Source organism: Lissotriton helveticus, chromosome 1_1, assembly GCF_964261635.1.
Source record: "Lissotriton helveticus chromosome 1_1, aLisHel1.1, whole genome shotgun sequence".
In the NCBI taxonomy this organism is placed as follows: Eukaryota; Metazoa; Chordata; class Amphibia; order Caudata; family Salamandridae; genus Lissotriton; species Lissotriton helveticus.
The window spans coordinates 1,044,247,062-1,044,273,591 of NC_136057.1; the positions used below are offsets into that span (position 1 = coordinate 1,044,247,062).

General features: G+C 43.5%; 1 protein-coding gene across 1 annotated transcript in view; it reads left to right on the forward strand.

Moving 5' to 3' along the window:
- Window positions 1–26,530, forward strand: part of RABL2B (RAB, member of RAS oncogene family like 2B) — a 227,364-nt gene that overhangs the window by 142,766 nt on the left and 58,068 nt on the right. Inside the window, exon 6 of the mRNA XM_078677914.1 lies at window positions 16,906–17,017. Coding sequence (XP_078534040.1) covers window positions 16,906–17,017 — 112 coding nt within the window. The remainder of the gene's footprint in view (window positions 1–16,905; window positions 17,018–26,530) is intronic.

Here is a 26,530-nt window from a genome sequence, read left to right on the forward strand (position 1 = left end):
AAATTACTTGAAGTACACTGGGCTAATTTACATTTTGCCTGGTCCTATAGAACCCAAACTATTCACAGTCCTTCAAGAAAGAGGCCTTGTGGAACACAACCAAACCACCCAATGTTTAAACAATCATGGGTATAAAAGGATGCTCTTGATATGTCAAAGAAACAGCTCACGTTACCACAAAGTAAGAATCTACATAAGAGATGCAAGGAAACAAACCCCCAATCTAATTTCACTTTGTACAATAATCTCCACACTAACTACAAAAGCTGCCTAACCAAAAACAAAAAGGATCAGGACACAATGCTTAACCACACACTGCTGAGGGTTTTCCCTCTAAGTGCAGGGCCCTTTTTAGATTGAGCCTACTAGACAGGGCATGCACTGTCTGATGCGAAGCATGTTGTGGCTTATCATAAAAGAGGGGCTTGGTGCCTGCCCATTGTTTACCATGTGTTGCCTTGCCTTGTGGCTCTCATTTGCCTACTTCTTATTTGTGCCCCAGCTTGTAAATCTTCTTTCTGATGGATACATCTGCCTGTGGATTCCTCACCTTATGAATATCCCCTGCACCAGCATTCCACGGAAATTTTTCGTAGCTCTCTGCGCTGTCGAGGCCTTCACAGCGTCATGTCTCCGCACGCAGCTTAGCATGAGGTCACCGGAGCCATAAGACGACCACGTCGGCGTGATGACGTCCGTTCCTTTTTTTTACGCGCTGTCGACGCTAACGGATTTTCTGGGACTTTCCTATCATTCTAACTGATACTTTATTTTGAGACTTTATTTGTTTCTGTTTTAGACATGTCTGTTCAAAGAAAGTCAGGTTTCAAGCCCTGTAAGGAATGCGGAGGTCACATGTCGATCACTGACCCGCATGATGACTGCCTTTGATGTCTTTCGAGCAATCACGACGTCGAAAGTTGCTCTTCTTGCAGGAAGATTAACCCAAAGGCATTGAAGGAAAGAGAGGCTAAGCTCTACATGTCCAAGGTGAGGAGAAAAGGGGTCGTAAACGGTCGAGGTCGTCGACTACGCATGGATCGAAGAGAAGGCACAAGAAGAAGAAGAGACATGGGTCTCGACGTTATTCGTCAAAGCCTCGAGCTTCGAAGTCACCTTCGCCGGCTCCTCGACATTGTGTCAAGGACTTTGTTTCTCCTTCTACTTCTGAGTCTCCACAGATGCCTCCCACACCGGCGCAGTCTCCGGCGTCGGTGTGTTCTCCGGCTCCGGATGGTGCATTGAATCCAGTGGATGATGAGACTCCTGCTTCTCCTGTGGCTGCACCTGTGGCTCCAGTGGTTCCGACTCCGGAGGTTCCTTGTACGGAGGTCGAACCGGCGCAGTATCCTTCGTTCCCGGTGCCGGGTTCGGATACATCGCAGTTCTTGAACGCGATGTACGGCGTTTTTGCCAGAGCCACATGCCCCTCTGGAGCACCTTCGGGTCCCATGGGCCCATTGGCATTTAATTTGGGTGTGCCTCAGCATTATCCTCCGGCCCATTTATGTTATATATGCCGATGGCGCCGTCTTGGCAGATTCCGGCGGCGAGGATGTCGACGCCGTATGGGCAGTCCCCAGCTCCATCTGGCGTCCCTTCTCGGGCTCGTTTGACGCAGGTTGCTGTCACGGATCCGTCTTCGACGCCGCTGCTGGAGCCGTTGACGCTGCGGAGGGCACCACCAACGCCTCCGCCGAGGATGCGTTCTAGAAGAGAAGCTCAAAGATTTATTGAAGAAGAGCAATATCAAGCTGGTGACATGAAAAAGGTGAAATTTATGAGTCCGAGGACTTGTTTGAAGACTTGTGTGAGGCAAGTGGTTTGGATGTTTCACCAGAAGGGTATTTTGTATCACAGAAGGCTTCTCTTCAAAGGATGTTGCTCCTTATCATTAAGAAGGCAGCTGAACAGTTGGATCTACAGCTTACTATGGCTAAATATAAGCCTAATCTTCTTAGAGAGGTTCTTCATTCTCTTTCATCTGTAGTAGAGCCTCTCTTGCCTTTCAATTATGCCCTGACGGAGCCAATACCGGAGGTTTGGAGTAATCCTCTTACTGCTCCTGCAGTTTCTAGGTCTGTCTCTAGAAGATATAGACCAGCACCAGGGGACCCTGAATTTCTTTCTTCTCACCCGTCCCCTCATAGTTTGGTGGTTCAGGCTTCATGCTCAAATCAGTCTGTGGGTTCTTTTCCTCAAGCACCGGCTGACAGAGATAAAAAAAGCTTGAGCAATCTGCAAAGAGTTTTTTTGGTCAGCCAGTATGGCTTTGAAATCCACCAACGCAACTTGTTTGTTGGGCAGATATATGCACACCCTTATGGACTCTGCCAAGCAGATTCTCCCAAAGTTATCTGAAGAGGATTGGGGTAATTTAAGTGAAGTCTTGGCGCTCTCTCAGGCGGCTGCTTGCCAAGTAATCCAGTCAGGACCGGACACTGCAGATTCAGTGGAAAGGGGGATGGTCTCATCCGTTGCTACTAGGAGGCATGCATGGTTGAGGTCTTCGGGATTTTCACCGGGTGTCTGTCCAAGCTGCTCTTTTGGATCTTCCCTTAGACGGCTCTAAGCTTTTGGGGAAAAAGCTGACTCTGCGTTGCAGAGATTTAAGGACAGTAAGGCCACGGCGAAATCCTTGGGTTTACAGTTTTAGTCAAGAGGCTATGGCTACAAAAGGTACCGTGGGTTTGGGAAATCTTCCTTTCGTTCCTGTCAGCCACCGCAGCAGCAGCAGCAACAGAACCCTTTGTATAAATCCTACAGAGGTAAAGGCCGAGGTTGCCTTCGTGGAGCTGGACGACATCCCTCTTCCTCCTCCTCTTCAACCTCTCCTACCCCTCCCGGTAATGCAGCAAAGCAGCCCTCGATCCCCATCCTGGATCATGTGGGTCCTGTGGGAGGCCGGCTTACTCATTTTCTTCAAGATTGGAAATTAATAATTTTGGATTGTGGGTTCTAGATCATGTAGATAATAGGTACGGTCTTCCCTTCAGGGAATTTCCTCCTCCTTACCCTCCTTGTCAGGGGTTATCCACAGAGGATCATTTGCTACTCCTTCAGAAGAAGGTTCTTACCCTGTTACAAAAAGGTGCAATAGAGGGCGTTCCGGAGCAGGAGAGGGATCAGGGGTGCTACTCCCGGTATTTCCTGATCCCAGGATGGATGGCAGGTTACGACCCATCCTGGACCTCAGAATCTTGAATCTGTTTCTCAAACAGGAGAGGTTCAAGATGATTACTCTAGCGCAGGTTCTTCAGGGGCTGCAACAAGAGGACTGGATGGTGTCCATCGACTTGCAGGATACGTATTTACACATTCCAATCCTGAAGTCGCACAGGAGGTATCTCCGTTTCACGGTTGGATCGCAACACTACCAGTTTGCGGTCCTTCCGTTTGGTCTTACTACCGCCAAGGTGATGGCAGTAGTGGCTGCCCATCTCAGGAGGATGGAATTCCAGTTTTCCCCTACCTGACCGACTGGCTGTTGAAGACAGAGTCTCCAGAGATGGTGAGTCCTCATTTGCAGGTTACAGCCCAGCTGGTCTACAAATTGGGTTTTTCGATAAATGTACCCAAGTCTCACCTGGTGCCCTCTCAGCGCAACCTGTTTATTGGGGCAGTACTGGATACCACTGTGTGTCGAGTATTTCCTCCTCCGCAAAGGATTCTCGACATACAGGATATGATTCCCTCGTTTTACAATGGAGCGGTTGTTCCAGTTCTGAAGGTCCTTTGCCTGCACGGTCTGTTCACTTCCTGCATCCTGCTGGTCATCCATGCACACTGGCACATGAGGGCGCTCCAGTGGTGTCTCCGCAGGCAGTGGTATCAACACAATGGAGATTTCAGGGAGTCTGTGAGGATCTCCAGAGAAGCTGCAGCAGATCTGTCTTGGTGGAGAGTGGAGGGCAATCTGTCTCAAGGAAAGCCTTTCCACTTTCCTACATCGGTGGCCACAGTGATAATGGATGCCTCTACCCTAGGGTAGGGTGCACATCTGGGGGATCTGGAGATCAAGGGTCTTTGGTCTCCAGAGGAAAGGTTGTTTCACATCAACTTTCTGGAATTGTGGGCGATACATTTGGCACTCAAGAATTTTCTCCCTTCCCTTCGTGGTCAGTCGGTTCAGGTCCTAATGGACAACACTGCCGAGATGTGGTATGTCAACAAGCAGGGAGGAGTAGGGTCGTACCGTCTCTGCAGAGAGGCTTTGTGACTCTGGTCCTGGGCTCAGGATCATCGGATTTGCTTGATGGCAAATCATCTGGCCGGGGTGCTGAACGTGCGTGCGGACAGTCTCAGTCGACAGTTCTCAGACGGCCACGAGTGGAGGCTTCATCCAGAGGTAGTTTGACGCGTCTTCCAGACGTAGGGGGCTCCTCTGGTGGACCTGTTTGCCACTCTAGAGAACACACACTGCCCTCCTTTATGCATTCTCCAGTTTCCGAGGCAGGGAGCGTTGAGGGATGCATTTCAGTTGAGTTGGAGCTCACAACTCCTTTACGCGTTTCCTCCCATACCCTTGATTCCTCGGGTTCTGAGGAAGATTCGCCAAGACCGGGCCCAAGTTATATCGATCGCCCCGGATTGGCCAAGAAGGGTGTGGTACACAAACCTTCTTCACCTCTCGTCGCACCCTCCGCTCCGTCTCCCTCTCAGGGCAGACCACATCTCTCAGATGGAGGGGCAAGTTCTACACCCCCAGCTCCTGAGCCTGCACCTTCATGCCTGGAGATTGAATGGGGCAACTTGAATTCTTTTTCTCTCCCGCCTGATGTGGTGGACGTTATACTATCGGCCAGGTGACACTCCACCAAGTCTGTCTATTCATACAGGTGGCCTAATTTGTTAAGTGCTGCAGAGAGAAATCTATTGATCCCTTACAAGCCCATCTTTCTGATGTTCTTTGTTTTTCTCTTCATTTGGCCCAGCAGGGTTGTGCTGTGGCCACTGTTAAAGGATATTTGTCTGCATTGTCGGCATTTTTGTGATGACCTGATCAGCCATCTTTATTTAACCCCTTCCGCGCTGATGACAAAGCCAGCTCGTCATGGGCGTTACCTGCGCTACGCGGATGACGAGCTGGCTTTGTCACAAACCGCGCGATTTTTAAATTTCAGCGCACAGCGGGAAAACCCGCTAGCGCGGTAGCGGTTAAGTCTCCTATAGTCTTAAGATTCATTAAGGGGCTAACAAACATGTTTCCTCCCACTCCTTTTATTATGTCCCAGTGGGATTTGAATCTGGTGGTAACTTTTTTAATGGGTTCATCGTTCGAACCTATGCATAGTTGTCCGTTGAGACTTTTGACTTTTAAAACGGTCTTTCTGGTGGCTATCACTTCGGCTAAGAGGTTGAGTGAGCTCCAGGCTCTGAGTTCAAAGCCTCCTTTCCTGACCATACATGCTGAAAGGTTGGTACTCCGGACCAGGGCTGCTTTTCTGCCTAAGGTGGTGACTCCCTTCCACCTAGGTCAGTCCACTACCCGTCCTACTTTCTATCCTCCCCTCACCTATCCAAGGAGGAGAGACTTCATCGTTTGGATCCAAAGAGGGCGATTAGCTTTTATTTGGACAGAACTAAGGACTTTCGTCAAGATGACCTTCTCTTTGTTGGATATGCTGGTCGCATGAAGGGCAAGGCGGTGCACAAGCGCACTTCATCTAGGTGGATCATCTTGTACATCAAGATATGCTACTCCCTGGCTGGTATGGAGCCTCCTGTAGTAATTAGAGCTCATTCCACCAAGGCTAAATTGTCTACTTCTGCTTTGTCTAGAGGTGTTCCTGTGTTGGACATATGTAAAGCCGCAACTTGGGCCTCCGTCCACACTTTCGCGAAGCATTACTGATTAGATTCCGAAGTGAGGAGGGATGGCCATTTTGCACGCTCTGTTTTGAAGGATGTTTTGGTATAAGAGGGTGAACACCCTCCTCCGGGTGAGGTACTGCTGTGGGATTCTATTCATAAAGTGAGTAATACACAGGCAGATGTATTCATCAGGAGAACAAGTTACTTACCTCCGGTAACGCTTTTTCTGGTAGATACAGTATCTCCCTGTGGATTCCTCACAGACCCACCCACCTTTCCGTTGTCAACCCTTTTAGTAGTAGTTATTTGATGTATTTTTATGTACTCAAGACTTTGTTACCTCTATTGTTTTATTGTGTCTTGTTTGAAGTGCAAGTTTTCTTCTTAAATTATACACTGAATGTATTTGTGTCAATTTTGTATACTATGTATGCATTGTCTCTATGATCGGTTCGCCTGTTTTGCCTCGGTGGCACGGACAAAATGGGTGGAACTGACGTCATCACGCCAACGTGGTCTTATCGCTCCAGTGACGACATGCTGAGCCGCGTGCTGACCCATGATGCTGTGCCGACCTCATCGGCACAGAGAGCCTCGAAATATTTCCGTGGAATGCTGGAGCAGGGGATATTCATAAGGTGAGGAATCCACAGGCAGATACTGTATCCACCAGAAAAAGCATTACCGAAGGTAAGAAATTTGTTTGTCCCTCCCACCGAGCACTGCTGCTTTACCAACGCTTTAATTGGTTGGGATCTCTGCTTCCATTGTTTGCTTTGCAGGTACTTTTCATTGTATTGACAACTCCATGAGTGTGTATGCTTTTTTTGAGCTGTCTCCCACCTGTACTTTCTCTGTGTCACTATCACCCACGATCTCCCTGTTGTGCTCACCTGTGTGCTTCTCCCCATTGTCTCCACTCACCTGCGTTGTCCAGCCTTTGTGTTGCTTCCGCATGTTATTTCCCTACCCTGGCCAATGTTGCTTTTGCGTCCTTTCCCTAGCCTCCCTCCTCAGTGTAGTTCATCCTCTGTGCTCACTTAAAAAATAGTTACTGATCCAACTCTGTTGGTAACTAAAAATGAAAAAAGTACTTGTGTCGTTTAGTAGGCATGCATATGCGTGGTGCACACTCCTTTCAAAATTACATGGGCAGCTGCATTATAGGCTTTTTTCCACTTTTTTCACTCTATCCACACTGCACCACTGTGCAGGGTTGCCCCAAACCATTGAAAGCCAATAAGTCACAGCAGGGAGACCTATTGGCTTTATCAATATTTATTTTGGTGGTTGTTGCATTTGATCTTAAGCCTTCAACTTTTTTTTTCAAGAAAGGTAGCCAGGCCGAATTTGTGTCCTTCCACAGTTTGTGAGTACTAAAGGTACCCAGGATTGGTGGATTCCACAGGAGGGAACCGAGAAAATTGACAATCTATCAAAATGTTGTTGGAAACATATGAAAGAAGGGCTGTGCAAGAAAGTGAATGCTTGTTTCACCTAAAAATGACATCAACAAAAAGGTTTGCTGTGCTACCATCGCCCCAGTTTCCAGGAGCAAGCAGAGCTTTTCCCATTTTTTAGGTCTCGGCCCGATCCAGCGTATGCGCTGGTCTTGGCCGAGACATTTTGGGGCTCTGAGAAATGCTACTTTGCGGCGATCAGCTTGCTATCACGCGCACAAGAGCGTGCGCACAAGAGCGTGCGCGCATGCGCATTATAGCAAGCTGATTGCCAGCAAGGTAGCACTTGGGTGACGCGCATGTGCATCACGAGCGTCACCACTCGTATTTATTTAATTTTTTTATTTCATTGCCCGGCTTTACTTTTACAGCCGTGCGGCCAATGCTTGTTTTTTTATTAAGATTTAGTTGCGCGGCCCGGCTGCGCGGCCAATGCTTGTTTTTATTAGTGCTGTGTTCGCCAGTTCCTGGGCCTCTTGGCAATCTTATCTCTGCCCTTGCCGGAATTTGACAGTCCGTTTTCCCTGTTGCTCCTTGGTTGCTTCTCCCGGGATCGGCCAAGTCTGAAAGTGAAAACCACATGGGCTCTGCCTCCCGATGCTGCTTTCAGTTTTGAACTAACACGTGTGCTCTGAAAGTGCTAATGCTACTGAATGTCTGAAAAACACACACAGCTACAGCTGTCTGTCTGTTATGTTTTATTTCGCGGCCGCGTGGCATTTCTTTAACGCATTTGTTTTGTGTTCTCTCAACAGAAGAACCAAGCATTCTGTCAAAAAGACTCTGCGTGAGATAAACCTTTGAAAAAGACTTTGCACCCAATCTGAACCAGCATTAGCATTACCCGTAGGTCTGGGATTTAATTTGGTGCACTCTACACTCAACACAGGCCCATCCCCCACTGCAATCTCACCTCTCATGCTGCGCGCAAGCACACTCTCTTCCAGCACTCACACAGGCACCTTTGCAGTCACTATACAAATCTACACCTTTCACACACTACAGGCACCGCCTGCACTCACACAAGAAACCTCTGCACTCCTCTTGTGGGAGAACCTTCGGCACTCAACTCCTATAGGCACTCAACACCTATAAGCGCCCCCTGCATTCACCCACTGGAGGCACCCTTTACACTGACAGGCGCACACACAAACACAGGCACCCCTGAACTATCCCGATGCACTCACCCACTACAGGCACTCCCTGCAGTTAGTTAGGCACCACCATTTTCACCCACGGCTCACACATGCATAAGAGCCCTTCTGCACCAAGCCACCCCCTGCACTCATCTTTGAACTCACGCATAGGCACATGTAAACTGACATTGGTATAGGGACTCATACAGACATTCCCTGCACTCACTCTCCACAGAACCCCTCAGCACTCACCCCTACAAGCACACCCTGACCTCACCCTGTAGCGGAACACCCAGCCCCCGTAGCCAATAGGTCTCGCTTTTGGGACCTAATAAGTATTTAGTTTTGTAGCACAATATCATTGGTGCAACATCAACTTTTGCATGGCTAAACACTTATAAAGTCCCTAAGGCGAGACCTATTGGCTATGACAATGCTTGTTTTTTTGAATGTTCAGCCTACTTCCATTTTGATTGCAAACCCATCGGTAACCCCGTGAACCTATATATTTTAAACAAACCGCATTTCAAATTCAGAAAGGAATAGTTTGTGTAGATTACTTATGGTTTTCCAAACAAAACTAGTAATTGAAAGGCAAATAAGTAGGAACCATAGCAATTGGTGACATTTCCTTCTGTAAATATTTGCCTCAATGGCTGCTTTACAAAAGTATTAATAGTCGGCAGATGCACAGCCCTTGTGGGTCTGATTAGTCTTTAGTGAAAATTCAGGTGCTCCGCTGGTGGCGTCTCTCGTCCTGTGAGGCCTAGTATCAAATGAGTAATATGTGCTTCCAATTGGCAATTGGTCACATCCCAACGGGCACACTTTTGCGATTCCAAAAGGATTTCTCTCACGTTTATGAATGAGTTAAAGCAAATGTTTTATTTAGTTTTCATACTGTTCATGCTTTCATTTAAGAAATTGACTTCATTTCTTATTTTGATTCCATTAACAATTAATTTTCATTTCAACTAGAGCTCAGATCGCTCCGATGCATTTCGGGCCTGCCGCCCTTCTTCTGGGAGCATGTCTGTGAATGTGAAACATCATGACATCGAGAAAGTGCAATGTGCAAAGTCACATTACATAAACAACCCAACCGACCATTCATATTAAAAATATATATTTACCTTTTAAAGATCATCTTAGTAGATCTACAGCGGTACACTTTAGTAAGGCTATCCTATTCAGATACGCACAGTTAGGCCTATCTGAGTAAACCAAATGAGATCTCAATTACAACTAGGTGCCAGATCATTGTTACGAAGAACTTAAACCTCTCTGGTTATATTAAAAGCCTATATTATCCTGTCTCAAGGTTGACTTGATACCCCATGCATCCTCCTGGAACAATCCGTATCTTCTCAACTAATAAGAAAGTCCTCCCTACATCTCAAGAAAGGGAAAGGACACCAATCAAGGGCAGGACGGAGGGGGGAAATCTTGGCATAGGATAATACAATTTTTCACAAATTTTGACCGATAGCAATGGCTATATCTTGATATCTTAAACCACAAGCCAGGTTTAACTCTATATCTCTGGACTGAATCCCATATTTGTTTAAACCAGGTCGTAGGATTCCATTCCTTTCCTCTAGGAAAAATACACAGTCCACCAATAAGTGGGTTGGCTCACTAAGGACCTTTTACCTCGCTTACATGGACACTCACCAAAATCCTTGGTTTATCTGCACTTTCAATCCTGGCATTCGACACCCCAGATCCACTCCCACCATCTGGGATTCTATACAAATACTACTACCTCAGGAAGGTCCGTGCCTTCCTGAGGTAGTAAAAAGGCAGCAACTGATTTTTTTGGGGGGGGATTTTTTCCTCGGGTACTGTCGATCCTCGCTCCAGCTCGTTTCCTCTGCACAGCGCCTAAGGGTTTATTTTGCTAATTTGTTTTGTTACGTGTCCATCAAAATGCATATCCGGGACACCTAGACGCTCCGTAATGACTTTATTTGGGTTCTCCGTACCAGAGTCGGTTGAGATTACCTCTGAAAATATTAATACAAATAATGTATCACAATGAGAACCGTTATTAATCGAGAAATACATTCTCAATGCCCTTGGGTACGCCAGAGCACTCAAAGCTTCAGTGTTTGTCTCTCTCCTTATAGCTTGAATCTTTACAATTTTTGGTAGATCAAGCACTGTTTTCAGGATGTTACCTTTTGGCTGCATGCATATAACTCGTATATCCAGTGCGAGCACCTCTGCTCCATACAGATCCTGTGGAATTATCTTACGTTGAATGACTTTACTTAGTGGCTCAAAGGTGTAACTTCCGTATTTACGGTCAAACCGTTTCAGGGCACTCACTTCAGCCATCAGCGTAAGCCTCAGACTGGCCACATGTTTGTATCATCTTATATTGTCAGAAAAGATCATCCCCAGATATTTGTACTCCCTGACGTGCTACAACTGCATGTTGCCTAGGAAACAAGAGAAAATCGTTTCCCACTTGTTAAAAAAACGGGGTTTTTGTTTTTTCAATAATGAGCAACAGTTTATTTCCCAGGCCATAAGAACTTAATGCGTTTAATTTACATTGGAGCCCAGTGGGTGCAGGTTCCATCACCATCAGGTCATCTGCGTACATAAGGCAGCTGGTGTGCCTACCCCCAGTGTTAGGTGAGAAACTAGCGGTAGCACCTAATATCTGGTGGAGGTCCGCTATAAATAAAATAAACAACAAGGGAGCTAAGACTCATCCCTTGCGTAAGCTATGTTCTAACGAGATTTTTCTCGAAAGACTACCTGCTCTGTCAAGATCAACCTGTACCCAGTTATTATGTATTTTTACTATGCGAGCCACTAGGGCCTGAGATATGCTCCACCGGCGGAGCGTCCTTCATAACATGCCCCTATCCACTCTCTCAAATGCTGCCTGGGAGTCAATGAAGCAGCAGCAAAGGTCACCTACCTACTCCATTAACCTCCTTGCAACGCCCCACAGGGTGAAACAGTGGTCTGTTGTAGAATACTTTAGCTTGAATACTCCCTGTTCCACAGAGATTCATCCTGTGTCGAAAGCCCAGGCAGCTAAATGCTTTAATAAGGTTTGGGCAAATAACTTGGAAGTAATATCTAGTAACAATATCAAACAGTAGTTGGCCGGTTGGTCAGTTTAAAATTGTTTGTGAATGGGCTTCACTATGGCCCCCTTCCATGATCTCTGAAGGATACCTGTAAATGTCACCCACTTGAAGAACCCACTCTAAATTAAAGAGAACTGATAGGAAACTATGTGGACAACCGGCACTAGAAGACTTCATATTTCTGCTGATTTCAGACAGTACCACTTCTGACTGGCAGTTAGCTAAAATCTTTAAATTGGGTTGGGAAATAGCACGTTGCACCAGTAAATCTTTCAAGTTACCACCACTGTAGAGAGAATAGACAAAAGAAGACCAATCATCCTTACTTATATGAGGCTCAAGGCAGGGTGGTGGGGTAAACATAACCGAGTTCGCCAGGCACCAGAAATGCTTACTATTCTTCCCTTCAGTAGTTGCTAAGTCCCAATTTGATGTATAAAATTCCTTTTTCTGCGGGCACCTAAATTACGATATGCAATTTTTGAAACCTTCATTTGAATTAAAGTGTCGATGGCACTTGTTCACAGTTCTTCTTCCCTCATCATTATCAAACCAGCCGTTCCTCTTCGCTCTACTGCCTCCAACTGGCTTTAAACCAGCCTTTGCCAATTTGAAATGGGCTAATAACTGCTTCTGTACGAACCAATCCTGTCGTCACTTATTCCATATTATGAACTTCAATATCCCAAAAGTCAAATTCAATTCAGGATAAAGCCTAAAGTGAATCTTCTGTGATCAAAGCCCAGATTCTTCTATGGTAAATTACCTCAGGGTGCTCAGATATGTTTACTTGGGGAAACCAACAGATCTTTGAACTCCAGGCTGAGAGCATACTGGTTGCTAGGCCCTTAGTCAAGTACTTAAAAAAAATTTTACACAGTAAAACGGGTGAATCTGAACAAACACGTAATCGATGGGCATGCAAATAGTACCATGTTTAAATGTTCTACAAGCAGGAATATTATAAATCACACTGTCCATTAATATTAATCAAATTCTGCTGGACTAAGGAAGGCACAACCTTCACTTCTCCTTCTATGAAACCTTTGGGGGAATAACATCAGGAATATTTATTGGCAACATATTTTCATTCAAGGGGTCATCATACACTTTAAATATTGGTTTCTGATCACAATCGCCCCCCAATCCCCACGAAAAAGAAGACATCAGGATAATCCAATAGGAATTTCTGCACATCATTAGATAAGTTAAACAGTCCACACTGCGGTAGTGAGGAAGCTGGCGGAACATATGTGTTTAAATGTTTAAATAAACTATTTGGTTTGACTCCACAACATCAATTAACTAAATGTAAATGTAAATGTAAATGTGTTGGATTTGTAAAGCGCACGGCTGCCCGTGAGCGTCCCGGCGCTTGCTTAGGGAACCCGTCCTGGTATTCCCCTGTGAGAAACCCCGGCAGGGTGTCCACAAGGTGAAAGCCAGGCATCCCGCCGCGAGGGGCCGTAGTGGAGATTAAGCAAGCTATTGCCCAGAGTCGCAGAGTGTGACCCCGTGAGTTTAGTAGGCACCAGAGCGAGAATTGTCGAGTCCGTGGAATTTTGAGCCCGAGACCCGCCGAGGCAGGGAATCGAACCCTGGTCCACAGTCAATCTCAGCTTCCGGGTCTGCCACCTCTAACCACTGAGCCACGCTTCTCCAAGTATCCATGCACAGACAGTTTGCAACACATATAAGCTCCACCCCTGCTACAATCTTGAAGCCCACCTGTAGCAAGTCTCTTAAGGAAATGTTCTTTAGTCTTTTATTATTGGCAAAAACACTTAAAAGCCTGGATATATTTAGGGAACGGCTAGCTAACCCGTGGCTTCCTCTGAAAATGGGGTTTAAAGAACAGCTGTAGCGGAGTCTTTAAACTCTGATCATACCTTACATGCCCTGGGTTACTCTTCCTAGATTTACTATTACAGAACTTTAAGTTGGGAGGGAGGTCTCCCAGTACTACTTCCTCTGCCCCAGAGTTTATCCTTTCTTTCAATTCTTGTGTTTTTCCTCCCTCCTAAAATCTGCCTTGACCTTCCTATGCCTGTGCTACCAAAGCTCTCCCTACGGACTAACTGTTTGCCCTTTGCCCTTTGCACTTCACAGAATGTGCAACGTCACTTCATGCAACTTCTACCTTCTACCATTCTTTGGTGAGAAACTGATACTAAACTTTGTCAGGACCCTCTTTTCAAAACCAGATGGTGGCGCTTTGAGATGAAGATCTCACCCCCTGCTTCACAATAAGTAGGTACAAAAGGGGGTGGTGATGGATGGAGCATCAGAACCAATCAAACACTCACACCCAGTCAAAAGATCTGGGTTTGATCCATCACCGTTCTTTAGCCCACTCTGCCACCCCAGTTCAGACATGGCTATATGCAAATCAGTCTGACCCTGTGCCTCATGGGAACAGTCCAGCCCGAACTGCTAAGCCATGCCTTCCCTGGACCGGAAACAAGCTTCCGAGGACCGGTTTCTGGCATTCCAGACGTCTTCAGCCCGGCTTGCTTGAATCCAGTGGCAAAGTGAGCAAGGGACTCACGTCTGAGCATACCCTGCCACACTTATGGTGGCCAAAGCGGTACAAAAGGGGGTGGTGATGGATGGAGCATCAGAACCAATCAAACACTCACACCCAGTCACAATAAGTAGGTGACATAACTTCCTGGGGCCTGGAGGACTCTCCTATAGTCGTACGGCTTATCCTGTCGCAAGTAAAACTGTGCGGTTGTTGGACAACATAGCCATCAGAACTGTGCAAGATGTATTCTGCGCACACCCTCCGGATATGTTAGCTGAAGTCTGCTGGCTCACAGTGCACAATCTGTACCCCTAACCTTACAGGATAACAAATGGATGTGCAACTTCAAAACATGACAGCCCTGACTCCCAAAGCAAATCATGGTAACAGATCGAGAACTTTTTTGGTAGTTACTTGGGTATGCCCAAAGAGATACACAAGAATTACACAGTACAGCGTTTCAATATTTATTGAAGCATTGTGATTCTTGAGTAACATGCTTGTGCTGCAATAATCAGTAGAAGGAAACCAAATAATAACATTACGAGAATGAAGAGAAAGATAAACAATTCAACCACTTTGCTTATTACAGAGAATATATGCTTGTATACAAGTACTGTAATATTTTGTAATCCTACCTAGTGCATCCTAACCTATGTCTAGCTGAGTGAATCTGCCAAATCTCTATGAGGTGATCTAGCCTCCTGTTACCTGTAAGTTAATGTCATCAAACTACCCGTCTTGGTGTAGAGTTGGATAACATCACTTGCATGAGGTAAACGGGAATCAACTGAGCTGGAGTTCCGACATGGACGGACCTTTCAGTGCCAGCGAAATGCTCCTCTGCCTAAACAAAGGCTTGATGTTATATATAGAATAACATCTTCCATATTACCATGCCGAAGCCCTAGCCAGGCAGCTATTGTTTATTCTTGTGTGATAGCTCTGTTGCCGACCGGACAAGACAAATAACATCTTTCGTGATGAACTTAGCCCTGGTAAAGAATGTTCAAGGTGTTCTGATAGTGCCTACAAAGTGGTAGTGTAAGCAAAACTGACTTCAAAGAATAATATTCTGTATGTGCATGCAAATGAATGTGTGTCAAATGTCGTCGTGCTTAGGGAGAGATGGCAACTTAAGAACATGAACATATAAAATGGCATTCCTTAACCGGGCCTAATGCACCCATGTGACACTATCTCTGGGGCAAGCCCTTTTGACCCAGGTCCCTTTGTGGGGAATTTATTCTGATGGCTGTTTTGGTTTTATATCTGGGTTTAATTTCTTGTCTACTCTAATCCATTGCCATACTCGCATGAGAGCAAGTGCCCAGAGCGAATGGAGAGCCATTTCTTCAACTAACGGATTTCCAGGTCTTCATGGGCTCCTCTATTATGTTGTGAACACGTTTGGCAGGTAGAGTGCTCACTTCATGGTTGTATGCTTTTATTATTTGCAGTTCTGTTTTGTGTGACTTACCCTCTTCATTTAGAGTGACTAATCGCTATTTTGATAGTGGTCTTCTTTCTTGTTTATCTCTTGGGCATGTTAACCCGCTGTTTGCTGGTGGTCTAGTTTCTGACAGTCTTGGTTAATCTCCACTTTCAAATTCACATTCCCTGGCTTCTGCATGGTTCTCTCCTTCGAGAAACGTAGTGATTGTTAGGGTGGGTATTCCATTTCAGGGGGTTGTGTGTGTTGTGCTGCCCCACAAATGTGGAATCCGCTTGTATTTGTTTGCTTTCTTGGGACAGACACCACGAGTACTAGTAGTCGTGCCCTAAGAGATCTGGAGTATGAGTAGGTGTTTCACCTCACAAATTAATGGGCCAGCAGTGTGGTGCTGAAGTTTCTATCTTTCATCAATATTGTATATCTATTCCAACCAAGATTTATTGTGATTGCAATCCTGTCTTTTCTGGTCTTTTCGGGTCTGTGAATTTAACCATTCAGTGGTTCACTGGCCTTTACTCCTACTTGCAGAAAGAACTGTTTTGTGATTTACAATGATCATATTGCACATAGTTTGATGTTTATCACCAGTAGCTCATCAGTTCGAAAGAAGACCTATGGTTTTGTGTTATCAGCCCTAATAAATGAGGATATTTGTCTGCTTGGACTCAGTAAGGGGTTTTGCTTTCATGCCCTGCTACAGCTGGTCTATCCTTGCATTGCTGTATTCTGCCCCATCCTCCTGCGGGGATCTTTTCATGCCGCTCTATCTAACCCTTACAGTAACCCTTGCATGCAGACGCTCTAGGAATCTGTCCAGGTTATAGCTCCAGTTTAATTTTAAATGATAGATTGCCTACATCGTTGAGCTTAAAAAAGGCCATAGCAATACAATTCTTACAAACATTATTTTAAAATCACATTTTAGCCAAGTTGTTCATTTCTGATACCCTATGTTGCTTGCATCCTACGATAATAGACCTGATCGGTCAGCCAAGTATGGTGTACTACACTGTACTGGAGGGATGCAGAGGTTCTTTAGTAAGGTGGCTCTTATGGAGGAAGAGATGTGTTAGTAAGGTGGCTCCTATAGAGACAACGGTTTGTTAGTAAGGTGGCTGTTATGGAGGCAGAGGTTTCTTAGTAAGGTGGTTCTTACTCTGTTCTACAAAGAGATTAGTTGAGATAAGATTCCGTAGCCTTCTACTAGAGGTAAGCTTTTCTATATACATTTTAATAAGGTTAGTTTGGATTTTTTTAATTCATTCCTTCTATACAATGTGTCGTGGCACCAGTCTGATAGATAGCGTGATCATGCCCAACAATTGCTTATGCAAGCAAACAATAAATGTTAATTTTCCTTCAGTGCCATTGTTGATCTTCACATTTTATGTTTTGTTGTCAGGTCTTTGATGTGCAACGGAAGGTCACGTATAAGAACCTGAACAACTGGTACAAAGAGCTCAGGGAGTACCGACCTGAAATTCCCTGTATTGTTGTTGCCAATAAAATTGATGGTAAGTGATCATTCTTCCCCCCAACTAATTATTAACTAATTACTTAAAATCTGCGTTAATAAAAAAAAGCCTGTGATCCTTGACAATACTTAATGAATAATTAAAATGAATTGCAGGATCTCAAGACCCTTTTAAAATAAATAACGATGTTTTTAAAAATATTTTTAACAACCTATGTGCAAATATATTGACAGAATTACCTGCTTAAAAACTTAGGGGTAGCATTCTATTCTCTGAACTCCTTTTGAAAGGGTCAAGATAGAGAATGGGGCACAAATGGAGCCAGACAGGTAGCACCTTTCCATAGCTTGAATTTGGTAGCCAGCAGCTTCAGTGTTCCATCACCTTTATTGGAAGTTACTTCCGTTTATTTCTGGAAACAGCCTTCACACCACGGCTTGAACCACTCTGTGCATTAAAAGCTCGGTCTGAACCACATATGTGTCTTTACAATACATTCCTTTGCATTGCAAACCGTTACAACTACTTGCTTAAGGAAAGCGTCTTGGATTTTCCTACTGTTGCACAGACAGGAGTTGGAATAGTAAATTATACTATTCCAACTTGAGCGCTTTCCCTAAGGCAAGTCGTTGTAACGATTTGCTTGGTAACGGAATGCATTTTAAAGATGCATTCGTTGTTCAGAACGCGTTAAGGCAGGTGTTTAATGCCTATCTGGTTCCTACATACAACCATTTATTTATGGCTCCTGTGAATGAATACCTGATTGCTGGGCTCTGCCATGTACATGTTTTACTGTCAGATTTTTTGGGGTTATTTACATTGTTTTGGCGTTTACTTAGACAATTTGTTTGAACCAATTTGTTCACCCAGAGTGACCATCACCTTCTATGCAAACAATTTTCAGTGCATTTACTTGGTGTGCATACCTTCATGTAAAACATATGGGCATTTTGAAACAAGAGTGTTAAAACCACAAATAGCAACCCTTTATGCTTATTTATGTTATATCTGCAGTCTCTTAGTTTTATTTACATTCCAGAAACTGTGTTCATTTTTGGTCTCTACTGTCACCTTCAACTTGAGGGAAGCATAGAGCCCCAGACTTTGAAGCTACAACTAAAAGGGCTGCATTAAGAAGTAAAAGGAGGAGGCAGGTGTCCACAATAGAGTGAACCAAGGCTGCTAGTGAGATGGACGGACATAAGAAAGTTTGAAAGAACCCTCGGGTCCTCTGAGCTCTGGGAGGGTGTAACCAAGGCTGCTAGTCATATGGGTAGGCCAAAGATTGTTTGAAAGAGCCCTCAAGTCGCCTGAGTTGTGGGAGGGTGTAATGGTACATAGGATAGCACAAGTGGTGGTCTTTCAGTCATCCATGACTAAAAAGGCTTGTAAACCGTTTTCCCTTGGAAGCCAGGACTTCAGTCTGACTCTTTTAGGTTTTACATGCATTGTTCTAGTTGAGGCAGCCAGTGCCTGGAGGATGCGAGTGGAAGGGAATAGGAACTGGGTGCATCCTTTGTGAAAAGGTGTTAGTTATGCTAAACTCTTTTAAGGAGAACCTCCAAGCAGCAAGAAGGAATCAATTTCTAAGTGAGACAGGAAGATGACAGAAATTAAATGAGATCAGATGCGCAGAGTTAAAGCGACCTGTTAAAATCAATACCTTCTCCTGTTTGGCCATCTTTCTCCACCTGAAGTCACTCAAAGGGGTTGTTGGTACAGAAACATTAAGTTCAAAGTCATGAAGAGGTATACTTCAGAAAAGCTCACTATCGCGATTTTAGAGCAAGTTGACAATCATCACAACATTGATAAAGATTTTGCCGTCATTGCACTGGGACACATTTAGTGTCAAGACATACAAATGATCACATTATAACCACTGAATCATCATGTTTAGATGAATGCTCTGTGCTAAATAAAAAGGTTCTCCTCTTCATCCCAGATATTTTCATCAACAGTTTTTTTTCAAAAGCTGCTTATCAATCTGCAGTTGCCTCACATCTAAGATTACACTGGACCATGACTCCCATCCTTAGGAGATCATGGATACCCAAGGTTCCATAGCATAACAGGCAGTACAAGAGACCACACTCAAATAAGTGCATACATGGAGATGGAAGTACACACCTCAGTAGCCACTTACAAAGGAGATGGCATACTCCACCACAGGACTATATTGCTTCAGGCAGTACATTGTTTAATATCACAGACTGCTGACAGTGACTCTGTCATGGGTGTTGCCCTTTGACTACATAACTACTTTCATGATGTTTCAAGTGACAGAGACCAGTTCAACATCCTCGAGGAAACTCTCCAAAACAAATCATAAGTACTTAATGAACCTTCAACCCATGTTCTAGCCAAACATCTTGTGCTGTTGGTTCCAAGACTCAATAACTAGCAATTAAGAAGTTACTTATGTATGTGACCACCAAAGAAGCAACATTTATTGTAAAGGTGCTACTGGATCCTGCACATGGGTGGTACTCTTTGATGTTAAAGATTATTATCCAAGAGCCCAAGATGCAGAACTGTTAGTAGGATTTAAATATGAACACTTATTCCTAGTTGTAATCAGCATTACCGTAGACCAGTATTTCCCAAACTGTGGGTCGTGACCCATGGGTGCTTGCCGATCGTTAGTAGGTTGAGAAAGTCCAAGCGATTTTTAAAGATGTATTATGTATTTATCTTATCAAATTGTATGCTTTTCAATGACCGAGGCCAAATATCCGGCTATGCCTTCTAACAAATTGCTGCTTATGTTTTTTTTTAACATGGAGATCTTGCTGGGGTACAGAGAGTGTGAAAGCAAAAGCTGTCGGATGTCATTTTTTGTAACATAACAAAATGTAAATACCTGTAAATAAATTGTACACATTAAGCAGTTCAGAAAAAAATTAAGCACTTTTTGTTTGTAATTCTGATGTGTGATTGAAACAAAGATTTTTAATAGGATCAAAACAAATCAAGACACTTTTGCTTGGTGGTACACAAATGATAAATAATCACTGAAACCCTATTTCCACACATTGTCATTTGTGTGCAGCATATGAATAAAACTGTATGTCTGCATATTTAGTGGCCATTTTAATGGAAATGAGCTGTCTGCAAATTATAGGACGCTATCACCCAATGCTTTAGTTGCATTAAAAAATCGCCTTCCTCATGTCTATTAAAGCTAGATGGGTCACAAACATTTTTGATTCTTAAAAAGTGGCTTGTGGCTCTAAAAAGTTTGGGAAACACTGACTTTGACATAATGAGCAGTAATACTGCCCTTGATGAGGCTGATCAGGGGTCTGAGATTAGTGACTAACTGAGTCCCTTCCAAGCTTTTAATGTTCATTTAGGCTCTTCGCCTTTATACATAATCAGAGTCAGATATGATGGTGACACTAGGCTTTTAGATAGGGATGACACAGTAAGGACAAACAAGGTTATATATCTTATTTTAATCAGTATATTTGTGATATACGTATAAGTTTATCAAAGTTTTAATTTTACACACATGTTGGGTGGTTCGCCAAGTCCACTACTACGTAATGCAACCATACCAAAATTATTGATCATACACCCTTGAGATTTGCGCATGCTTTGAAGGCAATGTTACAATATTGTCTGCCATTAAACGTTAGGGGCAGCTGTGACTAGACCATGTTTATATACCTGGAACATAGGAAAAATGACCTTGATATTGTCAAAGATTTTGTCTACTTGGGTGTTGCCTTTGATTAGCGTTGAGCCCTGGGAACAAATATTTCATACGGCTTTATTGGCTATGGTTGCCCTTAAATGATTTGGGTTGGTAGATCTTTGTTTAGTTCCTTACTTCAGATATCACTCAGTCAAAATATTTTTATTCGGCTGACTTGCAGCCATAAAAGAATGCATCATAAAGGAAAACATTTAAAACACGAGTTAAAAATATGATACAGACAATAGGTAAAATACTTCAAGACCGTAGTAATTCATAATCGGAATATAGTAAAAATGATTCAATGATTTGATATTTCTACAGAATAGCAGCATAAACTAAAACCGTGTGTAAAAACTGTGTAAGAAACCTCCGTCCCATAGGCCACGATGTTCAGAAATAAATCATTCAAACAGAACAAAAAAGATCATTTTTGCAACAGCATTATGGAAATGAACAGCTGCTGAAATATATCATAAATCCATAAACAGATAAACTCATTTAAAAGCTGAAGATGATATAAAGCTGGCCGGCACTTCCTAATATTTAAAAACTTTAGAAGAGGAATGATAAAATCACGCCTTGGCTTAATATGGAGTTAACAAAAGAAAAAAAAATGAAGCGTGCTCTGTTTAGACTTGGAGTCACAAGTTCACAGATCCAGTTTAGCATCACAATAGGCTTTACCGGGATAAGAGACCAAAAAGTGCGAGATGGCAAACCTGAATCTGATCAGATAAAACAATTTAGTGTGACTAAAGTAAAGAGAGATAAGGCTCCACACCTGGAGAAGGTACTAGGAGCGAATCTTCTGACACACTCTTTTTTTACCATCTCTAGACGCTCACTGGATAGCTTTAAACAAGTCAAGAGATCGTTTTTCTATTTAGTTTTTGGGGTCTTAATAATATTAGCTGTATTTTAAAAACAGTCCGCCAGCCCCAAGGTCTCTAACAGTTTTTTATGTAGCTAAGCCAGGGTATCTTCAACATGTGATCAAGCTTAAAACAGTCTAATATAATGGCACGGTTAAGAGCTTGCTCCTCCTTCACCCAAATTAAGTGCCACAGCAAAATTGGTGCAATTTGGACGCAAAAAGACACAGGGGTCAAAATAAGTTTGCTGTGACAGATAATGGCGGGAAGACTATTGGGAACTGTCATCAAACATCGCATAAAGTTGTTGTCAACCGTTTGAAGGGACACCGGGTTACAAGAACCCCATACTCCAGCCCCATACAAAGTAACAGAGCACGAGCAAGCCTTATAGATATTAATTATTGTATTAATTGGTCTTGAGCCTAGCCTCTTCGTGAATCTAAATATCACCTCCAGATTTTGATTAAAACTGCTGACCCTTATTTCAATTAGTTGGTGTCAGGTGCTCTTCTGATCAAAATGGGATTCCCAGGTACGAGAAAATTGGGATATAGGGTAACTTTTCATAGTTAATGAAACATGATTTTAAAATGGTGGGGGGATTTACCAACCACCTCAGTGAAATATTTCACTATGTTAGTCCTTAAACCCAGTTCGTTCATAAAATCATTAAACCTGGTCACTAACTTTTGTAGGCCCACACTGATTCTAGACATTAGGACACAGTCATTGGCATAAAGTAATGCTGGGAGATTTCTGGTGCCTATCTTGGGGGCATCCACATTCCCATGATTAATATAGCTTTCTAGATCATTGATATACAGGCAAAATAAAAATCGGGCAAGGACACAGCCTTGACGAACCCCACAATTCATTTTGATGGGAGCAGAGAGTTCCCCACCTGTGCCGTACCTGATCCGCCCAGTCACATCTTGATGCATTTTTGCTAAGAAAGGGACTAGGGATGGTTCAATGCCCAGATCCAGAATTTTTTCCCATAATCTCCCTGTCTGCACCCAGTCAAAAGCTGATGTAAGGTCTATAAACCTGAGATAGAGATCCGGGCTTGGCTATCGTGTACTTGCTATTGACCAGGTGCAGATTAAGACATTCTTCAATGGTTCCCAGGCCCCTCTTAAAGCCATATTGTACATCTGAGAACTTCCAGCTTTCGGTTACCCAGGCCAAACTTCAGATATATCCGACTAGAATTGTGTCAATCCTGTTGTATGAGAATGCAATAGGCTAGTAACATGTCTCTGGTTTGTCTGTTTGGACTAAAGTTACAGTCCTTCAGCAATCAGTCTCTATTATATGATGTTAGACATAGAACTATTTTGACATCAGATCCATGGATGAACTTGGTATCTTGAATCCACTGGCATTTTGGGTTTTCTGATAGAATAGGGCTTAATGTGGATAGGCAAGTACACACTTGAGCAGATAATTATTTTATTTATTTATTTATAGGTTTCATATAGCACTAGCTAGACCCAAAGGCATCAGAGCGATTTACAGAATCGAGAGAAAGGCAATAATTCAATCACTGAGCATATGTGTACAACAATCTTAGTTTCAAGTACACACAAAATATATTCACAGGAAAAATAGTTGGGCAGGGCGGGTGGAATACACAAAATATACACACGGAAAATCGCTTGGCCAATAAAAAGCAAATTATTTCCTTATAGCATTTATTTTCCTCTCAACATCAAGCCACACCCATCCTCACAAGTTTTCAGAAGACACCGACATAATGTACCTTTGTAAAACACACAGTCTCTTTTGGGTTTTTTACCACTGAAATAGCAGGTGTTTGCTGTTACTCAAGTCAGTGGTACTCCTTTTATCGATCTCGGAAAAATAAAAGCTGAATGGACCTGCTGGGATTCAAACTTGTGACCATAAGATGAAAAACAGATTCTGGAGTAGATGCACTAGTCCAGTGAGCCACCAGACTTGGCTTATCGACAAAGAGCCACATTAGTCTTCTTTTTTCTTTTTTTAATTTTATTTTTATTTCACCAAGCAGCAGTAAAAGACAGTCAATTTGCAGCATTTATGCATATTTTTACATTCTTTTTCTTCGTGCTTTCCTTTACGTCTAGAAATAATGTTATCATGGTACAGACACACTAATTGATCGTCGGCATAAGACGCAGTAGTTACATAGAGATAGTGGCAATCAAAAATATGTTACATTGAAGCATGCATATTGTAACAATAACCCAGTTTATCATTTACATGTGTGTTTATATATCAAGGAAACCTTCGGGTACAGTGCTCCTCCCTATTACTGTGTGTCCTTTCTCAATACATGATCAAGAGTAATCTTGTTGTTGCTGTAAATAATCCAATAAAGTTTGCCAGAAGTCTTTTGTTCTGGAAGCCTGAGGCAGTTCCTCCTCGTAAGCACCTAGTGTTTCTTTACAATATAGCATGTCAGTCAACCAGTCCTTAAATCTGGGTGGACATTTGCTACCCCATTTAATGGCTATGCGCCGTTTTGCAAGTAGAAGTGCCACTGCCAGTAGTTTTCGCCTTCTAATCAGTTTGAGTTTGTAAATACCCAATAGACATACCAATGGTGTATTCGGGATTTGCTCAGTTAACATGTGTGTGAATGCATCTGTCCCCTCCTGCCAATACTTGTTTAGGCCAGGGCATGCCCACGCCATGTGTAGAAAGTCGGCCTTTGGTGCGAAACAGCACTTACATTTATCATCTGCTCTAAGGCCGTATCGGTGCAATTTGACCTGCGTATAATACGTCTGATGGAGAAATTTAAAATGGATAATTCGTAAATTACAATTTGATGTAAGTAAATATAATTGCGCACAGCTGTAACTCCAGTCGTCTTCTGATATGAACACCCCGGTCAGTTCTTCCCATCTCTTGAGCGATCTATCAGGTTCTAAACTCTGTTCATTCTGGGATGCAGTGTATAGTCTTGTAACTAATTTTGTACGCGTTGGCGATGTTAATAATATATGTAGGGCCTGTAGTAATGTGGGTTCTGCCGGGAACGAGTCATACAGATCTTTAATTGCTGCCCTTAATCTAAAATATGCAAACATTTTTAACGGCGTTTGGTGTGCACATAAGGATGGACTTTGAAAGAGGATGAATTTATTGTGCGGGAACAATGTGCCCATCGTCAAAAAACTCATATTTCCTTACACCTTTCTCATATTCTGTTCTTGTTTGACCGATAATTTGGGATGATTAGCCAACGGAAGCGCCGGGGCATACAGTGGTAGCTTTCGTGCTCGTAGTGCCAGAGTATGCCAAGCTCTGGATGTGTATTTAACTGGTTGTATTACGTCATTAGAATAGCAACTGATAGGGTCTGATATGTAATGTGTTAATCGTTGTGGGTGAATACTGTCTGTTTCCACCGCTATATGTGGAGTATGGGAGTGTGGTTGTGTCCAGTAATGCGCATGCTGTGCTTGTGCACAATAATAATGTAGCTGTAGGTCTGGGGCAGCAAAACCACCCTGGTGATAAGGTTTCGTGAGCATCTTCCAGCCTACCCTGGGCTGCTTTCCTGCCCATGTGAGTTATTGTAGCACTGTGCGTATCCTGGTAAAAAATGCTTGCGTGAGCCAGATTGGGATATTCCAGAATAAATATAAGAATCGGGGTAATACTAACATTTTCTGGAGGGCAATCCTATCCGCTATTGATAGAGGTAGTTTAATCCACTTCTCTATTTGTTCTTCCAGTTTGGACATGGCTACTCCATAATTTTCCTTAAGTACTACCTCCGGGTCACGATGCACCCAGATTCCCAAATATTTCACTGGACCAGTCTCCCATTTTAGTGGGTAATCTAATGTAGGCTGTGAGATCTCCGCCGTTAAGGGTATCACTACAGATTTATTCCAATTTATACTAAGGCCAGAATATTGTTCATATCTGATGTACTCCCTAATCAGTGGATTCTAAATTTGTATCCGGATATCTAGTATAAAGCACCATGTCATCTGCATATAGGGAGATTCCTATAGGGCGAAGACTAAATTGTAGCGCCGTTTCTGGGTGTTTTTGTCTAATTTTGCAGGCTAACGGTTCTAACGTGAGCGCAAATAGGATAGGGGATAATGGGCATCCCTATCGTGTTCTGCGACTGATCTCAATATGTTGCGAGGTATTGCCATTAATGCGTACTCTGGCCCTGGGTTCATTATACAGTAGAGCAATCCATATCAGGGAAGAGGGTGGAAATCCCATTCTAGACAGGACGGTGAACATGAACTCCCACTCCACCGAATCGAAGGCTTTCGCCGTGTCTAAAAGTGCAGCTGCCGCCGGCAATTCGGGATTTAGACTATAATACATCGTAAAGATGGTACGTATATTTTGTGTTGTGGACCTAGTAGGGATAAAGCCCGCCTGGTCTGGCAGAACTAGGGATCCTAGCAACGGTTGTATTCTATTTGCTAGTATCTTGGCCAGAATTTTAACATTTATGTTTATAAGCGAGAGGGGACGGTATGATTCACACTTCCTGGGATCCTTTCCAGGTTTTGGAAGAGCTATCAGTAATGCCTCTCGCAATGTTAACGGCAGGACACCTTCTTCATATGCCTCCTCGTACATCTGGGCTAAATGTGGCAGCAAAAGATCTTTAAATTCCTTATAGAATTCGCCCGGTAAGCCATCCAGACCCGGGGCTTTATTATTTGGCAGTGAGTTAATTGCTTCTCTAAATTCATCTTCTGTCAGATGATGGCCGAGGTGTTCCCTATACGTATCTGAAAGCCAGGCTAAGCCTATGCCATCCAGGTACTCGTGTATGTCCTGCCGTGTTTTTGATATCTGTGTGGTGTATAGCTTAGAATAGTAGGTCAGGAAATTATCCAAGATGGAAGGAGTGTCGTAAACTGGCGCGTCTTGTTCATTCATGATGTGCGTTATAAGCTCACTACCCTGCATGGATTTAATCTTGTGCGACAGCGCTCTGCC